The sequence below is a fragment of the Zootoca vivipara genome, chromosome 17 (genome assembly GCF_963506605.1).
Source record: "Zootoca vivipara chromosome 17, rZooViv1.1, whole genome shotgun sequence".
Taxonomy (NCBI): domain Eukaryota; kingdom Metazoa; phylum Chordata; class Lepidosauria; order Squamata; family Lacertidae; genus Zootoca; species Zootoca vivipara.
In genome coordinates, this window is record NC_083292.1 from 18832128 (window position 1) to 18857339 (window position 25212).

The window sequence follows — 25212 nt, forward strand, 5'->3', positions numbered from 1 at the left end:
ACAAATATTAGGATTCCCTGGAATAGGAGAACAAATTGTCCTGAACCACTGGAACTCTGACTTCATTATTTCCTTGCCCTGTTTTGTCCTGAGATTGTTTCTGATTTCTTAAGGATAGAAGCTCTGGAAAATGGCCCTCAAGTGACAAGCAAAAGCTGTATTGTTGTTTCACAGCTTCTGGAGTCCCCGAGGATCCTTAGATGTTGGACCGCTCCAAGTTTGCCACTCTTAATAGTTTTTCTTTTTAACATTGTTAACTGCCTTGAATGACCTTTTGTGCAACAGGCAGGATTTTTTTATTTTTTATTTAAAAACATTTCCCTTGGGATTAATTACAGGTAGGTAGCCGTGTTGGTCTGGTATAGTCGAAACAAAATAAAAAAATTCCTTCCAAAAGCACCTTAGAGAACAACTAAGTTTGTCATTGGTATGAGCTTTCGTGTGCATGCACACTTCTTCAGATTAAAACGAGGATAAAGAGATTACTTTTAAAAAAGTTTAATTCTACAGACGTTTAATTGTTGTTTTTAAATTATTGCTTTCCCCCCAATGTTTTTCACTGTTTCTATTTTAGTTCTAAGCTGCCTTGAATCCCTGAGATGGGAAAAGGCAGGATATAAATAAATAGAATAGAGTAGAATAGAATAGAATAGATATTATAAGATACCCAGTCAGACCATCCAGTTTAGTACTGTCTACACCAGGCACCCCCAAACTTCGGCCCTCCAGATGTTTTGGACTACAATTCCCATCTTCCCCGACCACTGGTCCTGTTAGCTAGGGATCATGGGAGTTGTAGGCCAAAACATCTGGAAGGCCGCAGTTTGGGGATGCCTGGTCTACACCAACTGCCAGGGATTTCAGGCAGGGGTCTCTCTCACAGTCCTACCTGGATATGGGGGTTGGCATTTTCTACAGGCAAAGCAGATGCTCTTCCACTAAGCTACAGACCACATTAAGATTCTAGTCCATGTGGTTAAAAAGAAACCTAGAGCCGAGTTAAACAGCTACCCAATATTGAATCGGACCATGGGTCTGTCCAGTTCAGTATTGTTTGCACCGCCAGCGGCTCTGTAGAGGAAAAGCGGAAGATCATTGTAATTTCGAGGAGTTAGGTGACATGTCTCTTTCCCTTTTACATCCCCCGTTGAAGGTCTGCTGATTTATGATATTATAATTTGCTTTTCACACACCTGTGTCAGGAGTTTCCTGAGTCTCCTGTGTTCCAAGTGCTGATTGGCTAGTGGGGAGGATACCCAGTTGCAGTGAGTGGGAGACTCTCAGCTGCTCCTCATTAGTCGCAGGGTATTCTGGACTGACCATGAGTGATGCCTAACCAGGTGCACTCGGTTACATCAAAGTTGGCTATAAAAGCTGTAGGCTGAGGAGGCTCAGTAAGCTTCTTCACAGATCGAGGTACCCGATGCTGTGAGACTGTCGGCTGCGGTAGGGTTGCCAGACTCAATAGAGGGCAGGACTTATGTGCCTTTAATTGCCCTGTTCTCTTTTGAGTCTGGAAACCTTAAAGAGAAAGCAGCAGACCCTTTGCTTGGAAATTAAACAAAGGGTCTGCTGGTTTCTCTTTAAGGTTTCCAGACTCTGGCAACCCTAGGCTGGGGTCTCTCTCGCTGCTCTACCTGGGTCTCCAGGAAGCTGAAGGGGAGATTGTGTGGAACTCCTGTCTGGTAAGCCGTTATTTGTGTTCTGTACGCCTGCTGTTATTTCTTTGAGCTTACACAAAGCATTGCTTTTCCTTCACCCACCAGTGTGCTTATTGGCTGCAGATCCAGGCAGAACAGGCTCTCTATGGGTTTCACAAAGGGAGGTCTCTCTCCCAAGCCCAGGCTGGGGATTGAAGCTGGCGCACGACCTGGGGCTTCCTTCTGCATGCAGAGCAGGGGCTCTGGTGCTGAACTATGGCCTCTGCACCCACATGATCTGCTGCTGGCCCCATGACGCCGCCTTGGCTCACCTGGAGGTTGTTCAGGGGGTCCATCTTCATGACCGAGCCGACCGTGTTGAGGGGAAGGGAGATCTCCACGCTCTGGTTCGGAGCAAGAGGGGCGTGGACCTGGAGGGGTGCGGCGGGGGCCAGGCCAAAGCTGGAAGGGAACAGCCGGTGAGAAGGGGAGGGGGCACACAGGGGTTGCAAGGGATACGGACGAGGAAAGACAGCAAGATGCAGTTAGCGGCGGCGGCGGCAGCAACAAGAGGCTTTCTTTGGCAAAGGAGTTTAGATGCTGGGTTGCTCTCCATCAGGGAGGCAGGAAGCTGACAAGAGTGTGAGGGGTACATAAGAAAGCTGCCTTATAGACTGGGTCAGGTGCATTGGTCCATATCATTCAGTATTGCCTACACTGACTGGTAGCAGCTCTCCATGGCTCCAGGCAAGGGACACTTCCAGCCCTGCCTGGAGATGCTGGGGTATGAACCTGGGAACTTCTGCTTGCCAAGTTGCGTCTCTTCCAAACCGGTCGGCACAGGAATTAACAAATGGCACAGACACATCATACAACCGAACACAATATGCAAGAAACAATAAGAATCCAATTCAATATCCTACCACCTCTAGCAGGGCGCATTACAAAAGGCAAAAATAATAAATAAATTCCCCCTTTAAGTCAGTGTTTCCCAAAGTTGGGTCTCCACCTGTTTTGTTTTGGGGGGTTTTTTGGACTACAATTCCCATCATTCCTGACCACTGGGTCCTGGTAGCTAGGGATGATGGGAGTTGTAGTCCAAAAAAAAAAATACTGTGTTTCTCATATTATAAGACATGTCTTATATTTATTTTTTCCTCAAAAAAACACACTATGGCTTATTTTCAAGGGATGTCTTATTGTTTTTCTCCTCCTCCTGCCGCGGCCGGCATTGCTGCTGCTCCTATCACTATGTCTTATTTTCGGGGTATGGCTTATATTCCTTGAATGCTTAAAAATCCTGCTATGGCTTATTTTATGGGTATGTCTTAAAATATGAGAAACAGGGTAGCTGGAGACCCAAGTTTGGGAATAGCTTCCTTAAGTGGTCTGCCAAGAACTTCAGCAATTTTCAAATGTTCCGTCGGGGACTGCTATCCCTGGCCATGCTATTGGGCGGGTGCAGTTTAAGTCTGTGGGCCTGCCCAGTTTTGACTCTGGCCCTGCCCACCGCTGCCATGTGGCTCCCGGAAGGTCGTATATGAGGGTATGCGGCTCTCGGGCTGGAAAGAATATTCCCCACTCCGTTCCTAGCTAGATAAGCCTCTTCAGTCAACTTCTTAGAGGGTGAGGTTGGTTCATCAAACCAGCCATTCAGCGACACAAGGATCATCACAAGAGGCTCCCTGGCTATGACGCCCTCTCTGCATGCGAGGACTCCTTGTGGGGGGGGCACACTGGCTTTTACCTGTTGCGGTTGAACTGGATGGCAAAGTCAGACATGACTTGCAGGGCCTTGTTGGAGAGCACAAGGTCCATGGAGATGGAGCCCACCTGCCGGCTGAAGGTACCCGAAATCTCTAAACCCTTGGCCTTCACCGCCGGGAGCCAGACCTGAAATGGCGCAAGGTGACATTAGTTGATGCATTGGGGGTAGATTGTGCAGTTATGGTATGGAACATAGCCATAACGTGATGAGTTACGGTCAGCATCCCTGGAACAGCCAGATGCTGCGGAATCTACTCTGCTAAGTTCGGGCGGCACAGAGCAGCAGAGTCGCGCAGGGGAAACGTGCCGGACGTTTTGTTGCTGTTCCAGGTATGCCGACCGTAACTCATCACGTTATGGCTAAGTTCCATGCCATAACTGCGCATAGATTCCTTCATTGCACATATAGAAGGGCCATCGCTTGCAATGAAACCACCATCACAAGCCTGGAAAATCTGGAACTCTACTTGGCAATCAAGGAATACTTAATATTATTTATCTATGCAAATACAACTTTTATTCCCACTTTTTTTCTTTCATTACCTCTGTTATTTAACCCGGGTGTGACTTGTTTTACGGGTTTTTTTCCTTTTCCTTTTCATCTGTTGTTATAATTGCTCTTGGAAGTCGTAGTAATAATAATAATAATAATAATAATAATAATAATAATAATAATACTGTAATAATAATAATAAATTATTTATACCCCAACCATCTGGCTCAGCCTCCCCAGCCACTCTGGGCAGCTTCCAACAGAAAAATAATATTAAATAATTTATTAAACATTAATAATGTTTTTCTCTTTGAAATCTGATGGGGGGTAGCTGTTTTTCTCTTTGAAATCTGATGGAGGGACGTTCCACAGGGCGGTTGCCACTACCCAAAAGGCCCTCTGCCTGGTTCCCTGCAACTTGGCTTCTCGCAACGAGGGAACCGCCAGAAGGCCCTCGGTACTGGACCTCAGTGTCTGGGCAGAACGATGGGGGTGGAGACGCTCCTTCAGGTATACTGGACCAAGGCCGTTTAGGGCTTTAAAGGTCAGCACCAACACTTTGAACTGTGCTCGGAGACGTACATTGGAAGCCGATCGCCTTGGCACTCGAACGTTTTGGCTCCCAAATGCCGCAAACCCAGAAGTGAGTGTTCCAGTTTGCGAATGTTCTTTGGAACCTGAACGTCTGGCACGGCTTCTGATTGGCTGCAGGAGCTTCCTGAAGCCAATCGGAAACAGCGCCTTCGTTTCCGAACGTTTTGGAAGTCGAACAGATCCTTCTCTAGTCCAATGCACTCATGGAGCACCTAGGGAGCTCAGGCCCTCTCATTCCCTGTTGGGGCCGGCCCTACCATTTGGTCTAGGCAAAGGAAAGAAGCCCGTTACCCACAGAGAGGTGCCAGGCATCTTACAAGCAATGGTACCAAGAGCCACTTGGCCCTTGGTTCCTGGCACTCCTTGGAGGCCAGTGCTACTCACCGTTTTGGGAGCTACGTAGGACCCGGACAATGTCCCCACGCCGCCAGCCAGGTCGAAGAGGTCTCCCAAGCCCCCGCCCAGGGGCGCTCCCAAGTTGGAGGGCATGACCGCGCTGGGCGCTGCGAAACTGGGGCCCCCCATCTGCAGGGAGACAAAGGCACCAAGGTGTTACAAGTTCACAGAGGCAATTCTAAAGGCAGTGGGGTGGCTGGAGACACGAGCCTACAAGAGGTGGCTTGAGAGTAGGGAGCAGAGGAGCAAGAGATATTACACAGAGCTGCAGCGGTTGGCGCACCTTCGGGAAGGGCCACTTCGTGACTTACAAGAGGCGGCAAATGCAGAGGCTTTTATAGAAATCTGCCTAATATTGAATCAGACCATTGGTCCATCTACCTCCGGCCTTGTCTACATTGACAGGCAGTGGCTCTCCGAGGTTTCAGGCAGGACAAATTGCAAGCCCTACCTGGAGTTGAACCAGGGAGCTTGTGCAGGCAAGAGCTGCAGACCTTCTCTGCATTTATGGACACACACAGGACGGATAAACCCACACACGGGACGGACGGACTGGGAAGGGGGATTCTCCCAAGTACATGCCATTAACACACACACACACACACACAAACACCCCTGTTGGATCAGAATAATTTATGTATTTAATTAGATCTGGTTTGTTGCATTTTTAGTGTACTTTGAGATGATCAGGTAGAAGGCAATGAACACTGCTAAGAGTAGCATCCACCTCGTCTCCCCCCCCCCCCCAGCCCCGGTTTCCCAGCAGGAAAGAGTGGAGGGAAGGGGGGGAGGGAGGAAGGGGATGGCTCACTGAACGGGAAAGCTAGTAAGAGGGCTGGACCATACCCCTTCAGCTTCGTCCCCCATCTCCAAGAAGCAGCAGGCAAGTTGGAAGAGAAGAGAAGAGACAGCCACATGCAGAGAGAGAGAGAGAGAGAGAGAGAAAGAGAAAGAGAGAGAGAGAGAAGCCAGGATTTGGGGGGTGGGAGGAGGGAAAGAGACAAAATAAGAAGGGGTGAAAGAGAGGTTAGTCACTCAAGACTACAACACACAGATGCTATCAGCCACGGCGCTACAAGACAGCTCCCCACAAGAAGAACACAGCACCCCCTCTGCCCTGCCCGTTCTATAATAAATAATAATAATAATAATAATAATAATAATAATAATAATAATAATAATAATAATATATTATTTATACCCCAGCCATCTGGTTGGGTTTCCCCAGCCACTCTGGGCGGCTCCCAACAGAGTATTAAAAACACAGAAAAAGATCAAATATTAAAAATTTCCCCAAACAGGGCTGCCTTCAGATGTCTTCTAAAAGTCAGATAGTTGTTTATTTCCTTGACATCTGTTGGGAGGGTGTTCCACAGGGCGGGTGCCACTACCCATAACGCCCTCTGCCTGGTTCCCTGTAACCTCACTTCTCGCAGGGAGGGAACCGCCAGAAGGCCCTCGGAGCTGGACCTCAGTGTCCAGGCTGAATGATGGGGGTGGAGACGCTCCTTCAGCTATACTGGGAATCGTTCAGGCTGAACAGTTTTGCCTCTGCAAACTCCCAGCGGAGCTTTGAGCTCTTGTCCCTGCTAGTCTTGCAAAAAAGGGGCTCACCCTCCACTGTCCCATGCATGCCTAACTATTTATGTCCTAAAGCAGTGGGTGGCCAACGTGATGCCCTCCAGTTAAGACAACAGTTCCCATCATCCCTGACCACTGGGATATGTTGCCTGGGGACGTGATGGGAGCCCGGCAACATCTAGCGGGCGCCTTTTGGCTGCCCTGATCCAAAAAGGGTGTGAGAAAGGCCTGGACAGATTCCCCAGCTGCCTCTCTGTGCAAAACGGGAACAAAGATTAATGGATTGTGTCCAGTTGTTTTAAGTCATATTCAGAGTAGGGAAATGAAAGGGCACGGCTAAGCCCACATTCACACTGCACATTATTTATTTTTATTCTTACTGTTAACTACGACTGTTGTTGTTGTTGTTGCTGAGGCTGCTACTGCTGTTATCTATTACCTGTCCTCCACCCTAATGTCCCTGAGCAGGTTACCGAATTAAAACACAATTTGAAACAATGGACAATAACAAAAAATGAGGTGGCTCCTGAAACATACACATCGTGCCAAAAAGGCACAAGTGAAGAGGTTATGTCTTCAGCCCTTCAGTGCCACTTTAAACAGTCATGGCTTCCCCCAAAGAATTCTGGGAGCTGTCGTTTGTTAATGGCGTTGTTAGCAGAGACTCCCCCATTCCCCACACAGAGCTACAATTCCCAGAGTTCCCTGGGAAGAAAGATGGACCACTAAACTGCCCTGGAAACCGTAGCCACAGGAGGGGAATACAGTGGTGCCTCGCTTAACGAATGCCCTGCTTAACGAAATTTCCGCTTAACGAAAGGTTTTTTCTAGCGAAGGTTGCCTCGCTAGACGAATTCGTTTTACGAAAAATTTGTCTAGCGAATCGCGGTTTCCCATAGGAATGCATTGAATTCCTATGGGCAAAATAAATAAATAAATAAATTCAGTGCATTCCTATGGGATTCGCTAGACGAATTTTTCGTTATAAGAAAAGACCCGTGGAACGAATTAAATTCGTCTAGCAAGGCACCACTGTAGAAGGGCTTCCTAACAACGCTCAAGGAGAATTCCCAGAATTCTTTGCGGGGAAGCCATGGCTGTTTAAAGTGGTATCCTAAAGCTTTAAATGAATGAACGCGGGCCAACTGGGTTCCATTCATTTCAGTGGGCCTACTCAGTATAACTCAAGTTGGACATGGCTGTATACTCTCCACACAGTCTTAAAACACACAGGCAGCATGAAACATATGCAGACAGGTAACCAACAGCAACAGAGCATAACGTCAGCGGCCACATTTAACGCTGCTGTTTTTGAGTATTCAAAGTCCTCCAGTGAAAACGCAGCACCCTCTTGCATTGCAAATCCTCGGGAGGGCAAGATTAAGACTTACCAGGCTGTCCAAGCCGCCGCCGAGAAGGTCGACGGCGCCCATCTGCACCGACGAGGTGGCAACCGGAGGGCCGCTCACAGGGGGTCCCAGGTCAAGGTTCAGCAAGTCTCCCAGGAGGTCTCCTTGGGTCGGGATGACGGCTGGCTGCTCAGACTGGGGGGCCCCCGCTGGAGCAACATCTGGGCTCTCTGCGCTTTCACTCCTGTGTTCATAGTGTAGGGTGAGGAGGAAGAGACGAAGAAGACAATTTAAAAATGGCCTGCTTCCTTCCTTCCAAAAAAGAGAGACATAGATCAGGAGTAGCCAAACTGTGGCACAATGGCACATGTTCCACCAGTGGTTTGCATGCTTCATGGGGGGGGAGGTGTGTTTCATTGCATGCCTGCATAAAATATTCATATATAATCAGTGGATTTTCTGTCTGCCGTCACGATTATAATATGCTGTGTGATGGTTAATTGCATTTTTATCGCTTCTTTCATTTCTCATAATGCATTTTATTGCATCCTGATCCAAATTCAATGGAATAAAAATAAAAACCAGCAATAAAAACCCAATTAAGTATCATACAGGATCTCGTCCAGCACACATGGCTTAATGATTATTCTGCCTGCTGTAGCAACTGCAGTCTGCGGAGACCATCAGCAATTTCCAAGTGGCCTGGGGTGGGGGGCGGAGTGGAGTTTGGGAACCACTGACTCAAGAGTGTGTCTTTCTCTAGATCAGGCACCCCCAAACGTCGGCCCTCCAGATGTTTTGGACTACAATTCCCATCTTCCCCAGCCACTGGTCCTGTTAGCTAGGGATCATGGCAGTTGTAGGCCAAAACATCTGGAGGGCCGAAGTTTGGGGGTGCCTGCTCTAGATCTCTGGACTCAAAGAAAAGGTTCGTGAAAAGGTACTTGTATAGATTTAGATTTGGTAGAAATGTGAGTTAATTACTGTTTTCGTTTGTGAAAATTTAATAAAAAATTATTTTCCAAAAAAGAAAGAGAAAAAGGTGTGTGTCTATTTCTGCCACCCAGCCACCCTACCCCAGGGTCCCTTAAACCAGCAGATGGGTGGAATCCAATGCAGAAGTTGTGGCTAGCAGAAACCGGCTATGCAACAGATTGTGAAATCTACTGCAGCAATCTGGCACGGTGACATTTTGCTGGCACAGCACATTTCTCCAGTGGAACCTGTGGTAGGTGATTTCAGCTTTGTGCTACATTGGCTACAACCACGGCAGTCCATGAATTGGTAACCTTGAGGCTAATCACTGGAACATGCTCTATGTGGGGCTGCCCTTGGGCCTGGTTTGGATGCTCCAGCTGGTGCAGAATGCGGTGGCCAGACGACTGACGGGGGCATCTGGCAAGCAAAACGAGACACGGCTCTTAAAACACCTGCACTGGCTGTCCCTCTACTACTCAAGGCATTAATTTGCAAAGTCCCAGACAACTTAGGTCCAGGGTGCCTCAGGGACCACCCGAACCTTTGTACCCCAAGCTTGATCGGTGGGGTCACCTGCAGGGGTGCCACTGGCCATTCCTCGAGTTGGCAAGACAACAGCGGGAAACTGAGCCTTTTTCGTGTCGTTGGCCCAGCCCTGCGGAACTCTCTGCCACTAGAAATCCGGCAGGTGCCTTCTGTGCCAACTATTGAACACCTGCCAAAAACTCTTCCTATTCTGCAGAGAATGTCGAACGCACCTTTCCCTAACAGTTTGCTGGTTTCTTTTTATATATATATGCTTTCTCTTGTATGGCGTTATGTATAATCGTTGCAAACCACTCTAAGATTTATTTATTTTTAATGCAAGGCGGTATGTAAGTATTTTTATAAATAGAATGGGGAAAAAGGCCAAAGACCAAGTGGGCTGCAGAGAGGAGCAACAGAACCCCCTCTCCCTGCACTACCACCACCACCGCCACCAAAGGATACTCACGATCCTGTCCGTGGAGGGAGGCTCTTGTGGACGATGCCTCTGCTCCCCTCCACGAAGGCGGTGGGGGGCTTGTGGTAGACGGAGGCCAGCGTGCCGATGTAGCAGATCAGCTCGTCCAGCAGAGTCGGCTCAATCAGGTCCGTCTCTTCAGAGATGAGTGGCTTCTCTGCCAGAACCACCTCCTTGGCCGCCACAGGATCGGTAGAGAGCAGGCGCCAATAGATGTAGCCACGGTCCCTCAAGTCGGGGTTATCCGAATCCTAAGTGAAAGCATTTAAGGTGATGGACATAAATCCAGGGCAAGTTTAAAACGGTTTAAGTATTCGCTTGTGTTTTTATCTTGTGTTTTATTATGTGAACCGCCCATAGCTGCCAAGTTTTCCCTTTTCTCGCGAGGAAGCCTATTCAGCATAAGGGAAAATCCCTGTAAAAAAGGGATAACTTGGCAGCTATGGAACCGCCCTTGGTATATAAATGTAATAAATACGGATCTTAAGACTCTCCTCGGGTCACACCTCCTTCCTTGGAGTGTTTTCTCCTGGCTTTGGAAGTGTCCCTGAACTCCAGTCGGGCCTCTTGCTTGCCCTGGATCAGACATCCCCAAACTGCGGCCCTCCAGATGTTTTGGCCTACAACCCCCGTGATCCCTAGCTAACAGGACCAGTGGTCAGGGATGATGGGAACTGTAATCCAAAACACCTGGAGGGCCAAAGTTTGGGGATGCCTGCTAGGGTTGCCAGACTCAATATAGGACAGGACTTCTGTGCCTTTAATTGCCCTGCTCTCTTTTGAGTCTGGAAACCTTAAAGAGAAACCAGCAGACCCTTTGCTTGGAAATTAAACAAAGGGCCTGCTGGTTTCTCTTTAAGGTTTCCAGACTCAAAAGAGAGCAGGGCAATTAAAGGCACAGAAGTCCTGTCTGGCAACCCTAATGCCTGCCCTGGATGAAGGGGGGGAAAGAAGTGTGCAAGTGTTGCGCAGAAACTAGCCTCTTGTGTACAGAGGGTAAAATTTGCATCTGTAGCTCCGCCCACTTTTGCTTCTGGCCCCTCCTACCCCTGGCATGTGGTTCTCAGGAGGTTGCCCATGCTGACAAAGCTTCCGCACCCCTGGCTACCTTGCAGAACCCCTGCAAGGAAGTAAAGGGGGCCTCCAGCTTTAAAAAGGCCACCTCTTCTTCCCCTACCTGTGTAGCCAGGCTGAGGACCTGCTGGACCAGCTCCTGGGTCTCGGTGGGCTTCTTCAGGAAAAGCTTCACAATGGCTGTCAGGAGCTGCAGCTGCACCTGCAATGGACGAAAGCAAAAAGAAAAGACAAAGGGGACTGAACTTAGGATCTTCTGCATGCAAAAGGTGGCGTTCTACTACTACCATCCTGGAAGTAATTGGCACAAGCAGTCAGAGCAGGAAGCTGCAAGAAGAAAGGGGGCACCTGCGGGAGGTGAAGTTAATGTGCAACCTGAGAGGTGCATCACCCAAGACAAAACCTCTAGGATTCCTGGATGGTGCAATATCTTCACGGGACCCAGGTTGGCTGGGGGGAAATCCAGAAGGAATCGTAGCAGCCTTTGCTGCCTAATCCTCAACCACCCCACGTGGGAGGCTCTGCCCCATCTCACCTGGGTACTTTCGTCATGGAACCCTTCGAGGAAGCTCTCCAGAAGCTCGTCCGCGTTGTCTATGCGCTCTGCGTATTCGCCCACGATCCAGATCATGGCTGCCCGAGCCTCGGGTTCGTCGAGGGAGTCCAGGTTCTCGCACAGGGTGGCAATCACGCTCTCGTACCTGCGTGTTGGGGGGGCGGAGACAGGAGGGGTGGGAGGAGCTAAGAGACAGTGGAGAACCAAGTGCGGCGCAGCGGTTAGAGAAGCATCAGATTACGACCCGGGAGAGGACCAGGGTTCAAATCCCACCATTTGGCCGACTGCCCCTCCTCAGCCTGACCTACTTCACAGGGCTGTTCTAGGGGATTAAATAAGGAGAGAGAGAGAGAGATAAAGAACCATGTTCTTGGTGAAAAGGTAGGATAGGAATGCAGTAAATACATAAGTAAGCCAGGGGAGCTTCCTGGATAGATCCTTTCAAAGGCAAGGAGCCGGCTCTGCATGTGCTGGGCATCCATCCCATGTCATCAAGAGCCAGTTCTGATGCAAAAATAAATAAATAAAAGAAAAATCTACTGCTCTATATTTCTGGCTAGGTTTCATTGTATCATTATCAATTGCCTTCTCATGGAAGGCACCCCCGAGGGTCATCTAGTCCAACCCCCCTACACCGTGGGGAATCTTTTTCCCAATGTGAGGCTCAAACCCACGACCTTGAGATTAAGAGTCTCGTGCCCTATCGACTTGAGCTATCCCAAACCACCAGTTTTAAAAACAGCAATTAATAAGTTTAATAAATAATAAAATCGTCCCCATGTGTTATCAAAATGGTAACTTTTCGAGGAGAGGCAAACCAGAATGGAACTGGGGGTGGGGTGGGGTGGGGAGAGGGGGCTCCTAGCCTGACCTGCAGCCATCCAAAAGGAACTAACAAGTCAGCAGCTGGGCTGATAAGAAAGGGCTTCTTACTTGTTGGGGTACTTCCGGAAGATGTCCTTGATGACGACAATGGCTTCCTGGACCACATAGTTGACCTTGGTCTGGATGAGGTCAAGCAAGGTGCTTACACAACGCTCTGCCGATTGCTGGGCAGGAAGAAAGGGAAAGGTGGTTGGGGCTGTGTTTGGCCAAGAGGCTTAGGAGAAACTACGGATGCTTGCTTTAAAGAGGGAAGTTAAAGGACATCTAGGTTATCTCCCAGCAAAGGTGGGATGTCAGCAACAGGAAAGCCAGGAATTTCCTGGCTCTAACAAAACAAGAGTCACATGCAGCCTTCTGCATACTAGAGAAGACCAATTGGGAAGGGGGAGGCAGGATCCCCATGCTATGAGCGATGTCTCCTATGCTGTTACTTTAAAAAAAAACCTGGCTCCCCACGCAAAGACGTGTCGATCTCCAGCACTACGGACACCGCTTGCCTTGAAAAACGAATTTTAATGTTGGAAGGTTCTGTAAAGGTCAAAACCCCCTTTTCCAAAGAGGCAAGATCTACCGGATGTCGTAAGAACGTAAGAAAAACCTGCTGGATCGGGCCAGCGATTCCAGCATCCTGTTTTCATAGGGGCCTACCAGGTGTCCCGAAAGGGAAGTCTGCACACACGATTCGAGTGCAAAAGCACTCTCTGCTCCTCTCCCTAATGTCTTCAGCCCCCACCCTCCCCCAAAAGAGAAAAGGGGAGGGTTCACATTATACAAAATTCGTTTGTGCTCTCTGCTACTTGCAGCCTCTAAATGCCCGAAAAGCCAAGTATGTTTGAAGTTAAGCCTTTTGCAGAATCAGGCGACTCTCCCGGATAGATGGCAGCCTCCCCCAAACTGGTGCCCGCCAGATGTTCTGGATCACACCTTGGGCTCACCTCGACCTTAATGGCACACCGGCCAATCGCCCGGACGGCTTTCCGCACAAAGTCCACGTCGACCTCCGTTGCGTACTCCTTTAACTCGGCAAGCACCTATCAGAAGACGTGGGGCAAAGGAAAAAAAGGAAAAAGCAAGCCCAGGACAGAGCATGCTCAGTAACTTTGGAATGCTGAGTGGCAGCTAGAAAATGCACACGCTGAAAAATTGGGGCAGGAAGGAGAGAAGAGTGGAATGCCTTCTTTAGAGGCAATAGCTTCAGCCTTCCCAAACAGCGGGTGCCTTCCAGATCTTGTGGGACTGCAATTCCTTTCAGTACTAATCCTTGCAGGGCAGTGGAGACTCTGAAGCAAATTCGGGGGTGGGGTGGGGAGGAAGAGAGAAAAGAGGAGGATTTACCTGTGCAATGTTGGCCTGCGAGGCTAGGCGGATCATGATATCCAGCTTCTCCAGTTTGACGTAGATCGGGTCGTTGTACTTCACAAAGAAGACTTTCATCTCGTGTTTGAGGATTTCAGGTCTGGGAGAAGAGGAAAAGATGTGATTAAGAGATCCTAAGAAGAAACCATACCCAGCTGTGCAACTTATAAATTGCGAAAGAGTCTTTAAGTGAAAACAGAAGTTTTCATTTAGTAATATCATAGAATGGTAGAGTTGGAAGGGAGCACAGCGGTCATCTAGTCCAACCCCCTGCATTGCAGGAATCTTTTGTCCAATGTGGGGGCTCAAACCCACAACCTTGAGATTAAGAGCCTTGTGCTCTACCGACTGAGCTATTAGGCAACACTGCTCTCGGAAGTGTCATTTTAGGATGAATCGTGTGCCTTGTTAGCACCAGTAATTATACTGTAAATCGAAAGTGAAACTTTGAAAGTAGGTCCCATGTTGCAGGTTGGGAGTCAGAGGTGGGTCTCAGTTTCGGACCGTTGAAAGATCTACCTTCTATACTAACATATAGGCCCTATATATGATCTTGGCAGCTCACATAGCAATTGCAACTCAATGGAAAACAACCCCCAAATCTTACACCGGACGCTTGATACCACTCACTCTGAAATATAGCTATAATGGAGAAAACTATGCATAATTTGAGATTTCGACAAAGGTCTAGAACCTCCAGACACTTTTCATTTGATCTGGCATTCCTTTAATTACGTTTTGTAATGGAGCCATCATTTTCAAGTCAGCCCTCGTCACAAACCTGGCAAATCTCAAACTATACTTGACATTTTTACATCCTTAAGATATCAATGACTTCCCTTCTTCTCTTTCCATGGTTCTTTTTACATATCATAAATCCCTGCATATTTTACAGAAACGATACCATTCAGTATTCCATTATCACATCCAACATAACTTATCTACACTGTTGAATTTAATGCTGCGTTTTCAGCTGTACAGTTATTTCCCGTATATTCAGTAAAGGTTTTCCAGTCTTCTCTAAACATATGTTCTTCTTGTTCTTAGTCTGCAAGCTGCGCATATTCTGTTAACTTAAGTTGCCATTCGTCTTTGGTTGGGACCTCGCTCGTTTTCCATTTTTGGGCAAACGAAACATGGGGTGCAATAGTGGCACACATAAATAACCTTGTTTGACACCTGGGAATTTCAGTCTGAATTATCCCCAACAGAAAGGACTCTGGGATTTTTGGGAAAGTACTTTTAAACGTGTTTTTTCCCCAATTCATTGTGGATCATTTTCCATGGACTTTGGTATTTTAACCCACGTGCCTGTTTTATAGTTTTGCTTCTCATCTTCTGGTTTTTCAGCTGTTGCCACAACAGCTTCTCTGTTTTATATTCCTTATAAAAGGAAATACCTTTAGCAAAAGACCCCCGACAAACCCAGTTCCATGCCTGAGAGTATCTCACTGTATCCTTGGAAGCAGGGCTACCCATCAACCAAACCACCCTTGCCCACCTGCAGCCAACAGAGCATCCATCATCACCTTTTCTGCACAATGAGGTTGATGTTTCGGAGAGCCACGTATTGCAGCTCCGGCTCAGCAGACAGCAGGGTGACGAGCGGGGGAGCCAGCTTCTTCAGCAAAGTGCCGTAATAATCCAGGTCCTTCGACAGCATCTCCATGAACTTCATCAGCACTTTCACAGCCGAGAGGACCACGGCGGAGTTAGCGTGGGACAACCGGGGTGTCACTCGCTCACAGATGCTGCCCGGGGGGCGGGGGGGGGGGGAGGAGAGAAGAAAAAGGAAGGTGCAGCAGGCAAATGCCAGAGGAGATTTTTCACAGGTGCACAGAGCCACTGACCCACCAGCCCAGCCTCCGAGCTGCAACCAACAAAACCGTTTTTGCGGCCCTGCACTGCAGCCATTGGGTAATCTGGGAAAATGGCAGGGGAAAAGAAGAGTTGTGCTCTGCGCTAGCCCTGCTCAGGAAACCAGCAAGCAGGACCTGCGTTTTCCAGTTGCTATTTACAGTGTTGCCTCGCTAGATGAAATTAATTTGTTCCACGGGTCAATTCGAGTCCCAGTTTCCCATAGAAACTTAATCAATGCGTTCCTATAGGCTCCGGGGGACTGGCAGCGGCATACAACGGGGCTTTGGAGAAGGTCTCCGAAGCCCCGTCCAATGCCGGCTGTGTGCAAGGCGGCGGGGCGAGAAGCTCTCTTCTCCCAGCCACCACCTTGCCTGCCTCCCCCGACACGGGGTGTAACTTTGGAGGTCTCCAAAGTTGCGCTCCGTGCCCGGGGTGCGGGGCGAGAGGCGGCGGCGGGGGAAGACCTTCTCCCGCCGGCGCCTCTCGCCTGCTTCCCCTGACACAGAGGTCTCCGAAGTTGCGCTCCGTGCTGGTGGTGCAGGGCGGGGCGGTGGCTCTGGGGGACGGAGCCGAATCGCAGCGGGCGCTGCTTGCCCCCGCCTGTCTTCCCGGAGCCAAGGGGAAGACAGGCAGGGGGAGGCCGCCGCACCTCCGCGTTTCGGCTCCGTCCCCCCTGGCAAAGGAAGATTAGCTGTCAGCTTCCCGCGCTGACAGCTGATCTTCCTTTGCCGCTTTCTATGGCCGCGCGTCGTAAGACGAAGCAGCGGTCATAGAAAATTTTGTCGTCTTACGAATGCCTCGCGCAACGCAAAACTCTTTCGTCTAGCGAGTTTTTCGTTGTGCAAGGCATTCGTAAAGCGAGGCACCACTGTATTTTCATTTTTAAATTAAATTAAATTAAAACTGTTTAATATACAATACAATAAAAAACAAACTGATCTAAAGAAAAACAATAAAAACACTCTCCGTGCCCTTACCACAGCAAAAAGACTGATACTGATGGATTGGAGAAATAAAAATGTGTCTCGCTTCTACGATTGGATTGAAGACTTACACAAACTCGCAACATATGAACAACTTGCATATAAACACAGACTTGCCACGGATAAATTCAATGTTACTTGGAATCCATTCCTACAAATACTGTAGTTGGTTAAGATCTGGTGAAGTACAGTAACAACCAACAACCTTGTAAAATATACAATTTTGAGGCCCCGCCCCCTTTTATTTCCCCTGCTGCATGGGTGCTGTTTTTCTTTTTCTCTCTTTTATTTACGTCTCACCATGTTTAGTGCACATATGTACTTTTTGAGCTTTCAATAAAGATGTTTAATAATAATATAAAAAACAATAAAAACACAATACAATAAAAATAAAATACAAAAAAGAAAAGAAAAACAATAAAAAAGAAAGAGGAGGAAGAAAAATACAAAGCTTCCATCAGCTGCTGGTTTTCAGAAGCACGCAGTTTCCGACTGGGGAAGCCAAGAATAGCCATTGTGGGTAGTAGCTATTGATAGATTTGCCCTCCCTGACTTTCTCTCATCCTCTTTTAAAACCATTCACGTCTGTAGCCATCAGTGCCTCCCAGGGCAGCAAATTCCATAGCTTAACTTTTCTCTATCCAGTTTTTCCATGTCTCCTCTTACTCGCGTTTCCTCTAAACCTGATGCCCTTTCTAAAAGAAAATCTCCACATCTGTACGGAGTCTTCTGAAACTTGGCTTCGTTGACAACAAAAACAGAGGCATGGGACAGACAGATAGGCATAGACACACACACACACACAATTGCACACAGACTGGGCTGTCTACAAGCAAGGAAGGGCACCTCACACAATGGTGCCTGCAAAGCAGCACGATTGGCACGAGCTCGAGTAAGCGAGCCAACCCGCAGCTCTCACCTCTGCGCCTCGCGGTCATCCTTGGGCATGTAGTTGGCCAGGCAGTCGAGGATGAAGATCTGGCCCCATTCCGTACACTCGTTCAGGGCAGTCAGCAGCTTGTTGATGGACTGTGGGTTCAAATCCAGCAGGTTGCTGCTGGGGTGAGATTCTGCTATCTCTGAGAGCGCTGCTACAGCATTAGCTACCACCTGGGGGGGGGGAACAGAGGAGAGGAACCATCTGTGAAAATAGGAACATGGGAAGCTGCCTTATCCTGAGTCAAATCGTTAGTCCATCTAGCTCAATACTGTCTACTCTGACTGGCAACAGCTCTCCAGGGTTTCAGGTGGGAGTCTTGCCGAGCCCGCCAAGGGTTGAACTGGGACTTTCTGCATACAAAGCGAATGTTCTGCCACCTGAGCTACAGCTGCAGGTCTGTCTATCTCAGTAGAATTCCCAGAGTGCTCCAACAGTCAATCTCTCTTTCCCAGGGAACTCTGGGAATCGTAGCTCCGTGAGGGGAATGGGGGCTTCCTCTATAACAAACCAGAGTTCCCAGAATCCTTTGCAGGAAGCCATGACTGTTTAAAGCGGTACCGTAGTGCTTTAAACGTAGGGTGTGAATATGACCTAAGTCTTGTAGGCCTCACCAGGAAATAGTTATCGGCAGCTCTTGCCTCTAAAAAAAACTCCACAGAAAAGCCTCTTGGAGGCACCGGGGATATAGAGATGTGTAGAAAGCAACACACCCCTGCTCAAAAAGAAAGAAAATTAAACCAAATGTTATTGTTGCGTGAAGCAAGGCTTCCTAGCAAGACCGCTATTTCTCTCAGCAACCCACAGGCCCAAGGAGCATTCGAGGCCATTTGGCCTAAATTAAAAATTCATTTGGAACTTCTGCAGAGGCGGCCGATAGTTCTCTCATGACGTTCCTTTTAAAAATGTAGGAAGCCTGGAGCGGGGTGGGGTGGGCGAAAGAAAAGGAGCAGCACTCGGGTTGGGCATTTTCCCAACGCTGGTTAAACGTGCAAGACAGCAGGCAGCACTTTGCCGCTCAACTGCTTCCATTTCACAGATGCAAGTTTGGCTCCAGGCCAGGTGCTGCAATCAGAAAGACAGCCTATCAGGGGGGCCTATTCCTAACCTGCTATCTTTCCTTGTTTTTGGTAATCATCACGGATGCTAGCAATTCCCGGTGGCCCCTACACATTTGAGCTAACCATGTAAGCCGGGAACGGAGGAGAATAACTCTTTGCAGCTGGTTCCTATACTACAAACTTAGCGAAGGCTGGGAGTAGTAGTTTCCTCCCTTCAACTACCTGGGAATCCCTCCGGACCCAAAGCCTTTAGCGGAGCCTGGTTCAGCTGGGGCAGGGGTGTAGCAGCCTGGACAGCCCCCCTCCCTCTCCCCCCAGGCAAGAAGGGGGTCCATCACCATAGGATTGGAGTCGGAGATGAGGTCCTTCAAGGTGTCCAGGAAGCCCTGGTCCTCCACCAGCTGCGCGTTGATGTCGTGAAGCTTCGCCACGCAAACAGCCGCCGTCTTGCGCACGTAAGGGTCCTCGTCCTTCAGGCACTTCCTCAGCGGCTCACAGAGGTACTCTGTGATCTTATCGACCCGGATGCAGCCCATTGTGCGCACCGCCAGGGCCCGGATGAGAGGGTTGGGGTCTTCGCAGTCCTGTTGGGTATGGAAAAGGCATTGCAGAGTTGGGAAAAGGTTCGGAACAGGGCAACCCAAATGATCAAGGTGTGGAGCGGCTCCCCTATGAGGAAAAGTCGCAGCGTTTGAGACTTTATTTATTTATACTTTTCAAGTTTATACATTTCATTAGTTATAGAATCGATTTAACATTTCAGTTTGACTTCTTTCCCTCCTCTTTCTGGGGTTCCTTAAATTTATTTTTTAGTATCTTCTGCATATCCAAATTCATTTAATTTGCTCATTTAATCATCTACTTTAACTATATACTCTTATGAAACTGCAGGTTATGACAAAAATCCTGCTAATGTTTTTATCCGTTAGCAATTTATCTGCAAATCTTCAATAAACCATTTCCATTCTTTTAGAAAAAGTTTGTTATCTTGATTTCTTATTGTTCCGGAAAGTTTCGCCATTTCTGCACACAGTGGTACCTCCGGTCGCGAAGGGGATCCGTTCCAGAGGCCCAGCCGCATCCCAATAAATTTGCAACCGGAGGTGCCAGTTCTGCGCATGCACGCGGCACGGTTTAGTGCTTCTGCACATGCGTGTGGCACGTACAGCACAATGAAACCCGGAAAAATACTTCCGGGTTTGCTGCGTTCACATCCTGAAAGAGACACAACCAGAAGTGTGTGTATCTAGAGGTACTACTGTATTACGTAAGTTTTTGTAGCCATTCTTCCCCTGCTGGGACTTCTGCTTCTTTCCACTTTTGGGCAAGTAGCATTCTTGCTGCTGTAGTTGCATACATAATAAAATTTCTATACAATTTAGGTAGTTCTGTCCTTCTAATTCCCAAAAGAAAAGTTTCTGGGTTTTTTTTTAATACAAATGTTATTTTGAACATCCTTTTCAATTCATTGTATATCATTTCCCAGCAAGCTTTAGCCTTACTACAAGGCTACCACATATGCGTTTGGGACTTCTTGGCTCAGAGAAAAGACGAGCATGAGGGGACGTGACAGAAGCTTATAAAATTATGCATGGCATATATAGAGAAACGTTTTTCTCGCTCTCTCGTAACACCAGAAACTTGTGGACGTCCAATGAAGTTGAACGTTGGAACATTCAGGACCGGTAAAAGAAAGGTCAGTTCATAGTTATACTATGGAACTCTCTTCCACAGGAGACAGCGATGTTCACTGGAACTCGGGGACATCCAACAAAGCCAATTGCGGGAAATTTCAGGGCAGCTAGAACTGTGGAACTCACCCCCACAGGAGGCAACGGTGGCCACCAATCTGGATGGCTTTGAAAGAGGATTGGACAGGGAAGAAATTCCCAAGAAGGATGTTACTTTTTTTCAGTGTGCCACAACAGCAGCGAGATTATTGATAGCAAAGACCCAGAAGATACAAGAATTACCAACTGTGGAAGAATGGCAGATGAAGATGCTGGAATTTATGGAACTTGCCGAACTGACCAGGAGACTGCGTGACCAGGGAGAAGAGTCGGTGGAAGAAGATTGGAAGAAATTTAAAATATATTTTTAAAAATATTGCAATATTGGATATTATGAAATATATCTGGAAGTTGTTATAGGCTGTAGGTGTAGAAGTAGTGGTTAGTATTTAAGAAAATTTATAGTAATGAATTAATAAGATAATGAGAGAAATTATGTAAGGATAAGATATACAATGTGGTTGAAATTACGATTTAGAAATTGCTAAAGATGATATATAATGAAGCTCAGTACAGGGGGATCTGAGGAACTCACCCTAAAATGTTAAGAAAAGAGATTTGTAGAATTGTTATTTGTTTTGTGCTATTATAAAATGAATAAAAATTTCTTGGGGGGGGGATGAAAGAGGATTGGACAAATTCATAAGAGGAGAGGGCTATCGACGGCCGCTAGCCATGATGGCTCTGCTCTGCCTCAGCAGTGGGGGGGGGCAGCAATGCCTCTGAATCCCAGTTGCTGGGAATCACAAGTGGTTAGAGTCCTGCTGCACTCAGGTCCTGCTTGCGGTCTTCCCAGCTGACCACTGGGAGAACAGGCTGCATCACCACTCTTTTCCTTTGCCTTAAAGCTGAGATTTTGTATGGGACAGCCATAGAAAAATAGCATGACCCCCTCTGTGTCCAAGCTGGCCGTTTTGATCAGCGGAACTGGCGCGATCACAGGTCCCACATAATACTCATTTGTAAGAAATTGACTTTTTTTTTTTAGTGTGGCGGCGGCACTTTGGAACTCCTTGCCTATTGACATCAGAGAGGGAACTTCACTGTACAGTGGTACCTCGGGTTATGAACACAATTGGTTCCGGAAGTCTGTTCATAAACTGAAGCGTTCATAAACTGAAGCTACTTTCCATTGAAAGTAATGGAAAGTGGATTAATTGAAAGTAATGGAAAGTGGATTAATCCGTTCCAGACGGGTCCGCAGAGTACTCAACCTGAAGCGTACTTAACCCGAAGCATGGGTGTAATTGGTTCCAGAAGTCTGTTCATAAACTGAAGCGTTCATAAACTGAAGCGAACTTTCCCATTGAAAGTAATGGAAAGTGAACTAATCCATTCCAGATGGGTCCGCGGCGTTCGTAAACTGAAAATTCATAAACCGAGGTTCCACTGTACTCGTTCCAGCGCCTGCTGAAAAATATTTTCATCTAGGGAAGCCTATATGGACATGGCAGAATGCTGACATGCATTCAAAGCTGGGGTTTTTGTTTGCTTTTTAACTTCTCGTTGATTTTAATTCTCACTTTAGAAGGTTTTTAAATAGTTGAGTCATTTCATTGTTTTATTCTTTTTGTAAACCGCTTTTGAGGTTGTGGTTATTGTTGTTTTACAATCAGGCAGCTTTCAAATTTTGTGAAATAAATAAATAAAACTTATTAAACACACACACACATGCAAAGAAAGATCGAAGCGCTCTTCCACTGGGGAAAATGGGCACTTCCATTTTTGAAAACTTTATAGAGAGCAGGTGCTGCTCCTGCTCCTGCAACTCACCTTGACAAAGGTGTTGACAGCCATGATGGCCATGTCTGGCTGGCTCTTGGCATAGTTCATCAGGTATAGGTAAACCAGCTTCTTGAGCTCCAGGTTGTCCGTCTGCATGCAGTTCACGACGTCGGGGAAGAGAGCGCTGGAAACGGAGAACAGGCAGGCGGCGTGAGGAACCAGGATACAGATGGGGGAGACACACACACACACACACATACACACACCCTTGACGCCAGGCAGTGCTGCTTTATAGCAGCTGGTCAGCGGGCCAGGAAAAATGTAAGCCTTGGAAATAATAGTTAATAACGGTGGTGATTTTATTATTTATACCCTGCCCATCTGGCTCAGTTGCCTCGGCCACTCTGGGAGGCTTCCAAAACACACACAAAAACATAATAAAACGTCAAACTTTTTTTTTTTAAACTTCCCAATGCAAGGCAGCCTTCAGATGTCTATAGCAGGAAGACAACAGGCAGCCAAGTTGGAGGTAGCATGCCTCTGAATTCCAGCTGCTGGGAGTAGAGAGGGGGCTGTTTTCGCACACAGGTCCTGCTTCTGGACTTTCCAGGGGCGCCAAGTGCTGTGGCTTGGTGGTAGACCACCTGCTTTTCATGCAGAAGGTCCTATGGTTCAATCCCCGGTGGAATATCCAGTAAGGGCTGGGAGAGGCTCCTGCTTGAAACCCTAGAAAGCTGCTGAGGGCAGTGTGGTTTCCCTTGGGTCTCCAGCTTTTTTTTTTTTGGACTACAGTTCCCATCATGCTAGCTAGGGACGATGGGAGTTGTAGTCCAACAACAGCTGGAGACCCATATTTGGGAAACCCTGGTATATAGACCGTACTGAGAGAGATGGACCAATAGCCTGACTCAGTGTAAGGCAGTCACCCGCACGCCTGTTTCATTCAGCTTTTTATTTAGAACCTTGAGGACTAGAATCTTAACTTAAAAGTCAAAGCTAGATGGACCAACAGCCTGGGCTCTGCATTAAGCAGTGCCCTGTGTTCCTACCTGGTTGGCCACTGGAAGAACAGGATGCTGGACCAGCCGGGTCTGTGGGTCCCATCCAGAGGGACCCTTCTTGCCTTCTTAAGAACCGGGCAGCTAACTATGATATCAGATTGCCCTCTTGGTTTAATAACAAAGCAAAAACCAATGCAGTGCGGACCTGCTGCTCCCCAGGCCAAACTTAAAAAATAGATTTCTCCTCCCGTCGCTCCACCAGAGAAAGATGAGGAATACCTAACCCTACCAGGCCAGCTAGAAAAAGATCTTAACTTTTCCCAGGTTGCTGTGCCAGACTTGGACTATCTGCCTGAAGGCTTTGCAACTGCTTTGCTAACTTACGTCTGTCCAGACAGCTTGTTGCTTGTTTACACTATTCCTGCACAGAACGACCACTGGACGATCACACCGCTGAATGCTTCCTACCCCACCCACCCCGACGTTAATAACCAAAAATTCCCTGCACAAAGAAATCCAGCCAGAGAGCTGTGCTAACAGAGGCCAATAGGATTTCTAGCCCAGAACAGATGGAGGGCAGTAGGCTGGAGAAAGCAGAGTTAAATGCTATTTTTTTCCATCCTCATTTTTTAAATCAGTACCTGTGTTGAGATTCACAGCTCTGGCTTCACCATGCAGAGGCCTCTCCTCCTGCCCCCGACTACTACATGCATTGGTTCCTTCAAGGTTAGATTGCTGCAATATGCTTTACGTGGGACTTCCCTTATGCAATTACTGGCAGGAGCGTGACCTTGTCAGCATACAGCTCCTCTGCTCAGAGAGCCGCACTGGTTGCTCATTTGCTCCCGGACCAAGTTCAAGGTTGTTACTATGCTATATAATAAAGTGCAAGCGTCTCTGCGTCCAGTATTCCGTGTCCCTGGGTTTGCGCTACTGCACATGTGCCCCACGGACACAGGGATTGGACGCAGAGACTTGACGCACACACACACGTGCACGCTCTCCCCACCCCTCTGCCTACCGTTTCCCTCGCAGTCCTCAGAAGAATCGCGGCTTTCTCCTGGGCGCCCGCTGGGCTCAGCGGAGCACCCCAACGAAGCAGCAGCCGTGGGAGGGGCCAGCCGCCCCCCCCCCCGTGCCGCCGCCGCCAAAAGAGGCCGAATCACGGCCTTCTCCTGGGCGCCCGCCGGCCAGCTGGGCTCAGCGGAGCACCCTGATGAAGCGGCGGCCTTGGGAGGGGCCAGCCGGCCCCCCCACGTGCCGCCGCCGCCGAAAAAGGCCGAATGTTCTAGGGACGTTTAGTAAACGGGCTGAATGACACTAGTTAGTATATAAAAGCCTGGGACCAAGTTTACCTGTGAGGTCGTCTTACCCCATTGATGCCCCCCTCGACTGCTCTGATATACAGAACTGGTACAGTTACATGTGCCACAAAATACAAGTTCCACATTTATAAGAAAATGATGTATTTAGTGCAGCAATGCTGACACTTTGGAACTCCCTGCCGATTGATATAAGACAGACGCCTTTGCTGTGCACTTTCCAAACATTTCTGTTCAGGCAAGCCAATCCAGGCTTGCTGACATGTGTTTTAATTTCGGTGTGGGCTTTCCCCCCCACCCCCCCTTATCATTGGTTTTAATTAATTTCTGAATGCAGAATTGTAGAGTTGGAAGGGACCCCGATGGTCATCTAGTCCAACCCCTTCTAGTGCAGGAATTCTGCCCACAACCATCCCCGAGTGGGATCAAACCACCAACCTTCTGGTTAACAGCCAGACACACTGGCCCCATGGCACCGCAGGAGGGTTCTATAAATAGTTGCTTTCAACTGTTTCAGTGTTCTATTTCTAAATTGCTTCGAGGTTTTGCCATGACCAAGTGGCATATACAAGCCTTGTCAAATAAATAAAAATGAACAGAATTGCTCCCTGGTCCAATTTCAAAGCCGCAAAATGCTTAGCACTTGCGAAGAGTCCTGCTCCCTGAAGGTCAAGGACACAGCCGACCTCCTTAATCCAAACAGAGAAGCCTGGAATCCGGATTATTTCCTACGCCACACATCTTTAACTGGAAGAGAGGCTGACGGCTTGAAGCTGTGGTGCGCAGAAGGCCAGAGACCAAGTTAACGAAACCAGGCAGAGGGCCTCGTGAGAACCACCATTTGTGGTTCCACCTCTCTCT

The 25212-nt window shown here is 48.1% G+C and overlaps 1 protein-coding gene and 1 non-coding gene across 2 annotated transcripts in view; both read right to left on the reverse strand.

Moving 5' to 3' along the window:
* AP1B1 (adaptor related protein complex 1 subunit beta 1) overlaps positions 1-25212 on the reverse strand; it is a 45274-nt gene that overhangs the window by 7870 nt on the left and 12192 nt on the right. Inside the window, exons 4-17 of the mRNA XM_035098206.2 lie at positions 22077-22212; positions 18852-19097; positions 17435-17625; positions 15202-15423; positions 13652-13772; positions 13252-13347; positions 12365-12480; positions 11411-11576; positions 10979-11077; positions 9793-10052; positions 7863-8064; positions 4879-5019; positions 3388-3533; positions 1973-2102 (exon numbers count right to left, since the gene is read on the reverse strand). Of these exons, the coding sequence (XP_034954097.1) occupies positions 1973-2102; positions 3388-3533; positions 4879-5019; positions 7863-8064; positions 9793-10052; positions 10979-11077; positions 11411-11576; positions 12365-12480; positions 13252-13347; positions 13652-13772; positions 15202-15423; positions 17435-17625; positions 18852-19097; positions 22077-22212 (2272 nt within the window). The remainder of the gene's footprint in view (positions 1-1972; positions 2103-3387; positions 3534-4878; positions 5020-7862; positions 8065-9792; positions 10053-10978; positions 11078-11410; positions 11577-12364; positions 12481-13251; positions 13348-13651; positions 13773-15201; positions 15424-17434; positions 17626-18851; positions 19098-22076; positions 22213-25212) is intronic.
* Positions 3233-3332, reverse strand: LOC118076637 (small nucleolar RNA SNORD125). The gene has a single exon (XR_004691539.1). It is a non-coding gene; the product is annotated as a small nucleolar RNA SNORD125 (small nucleolar RNA).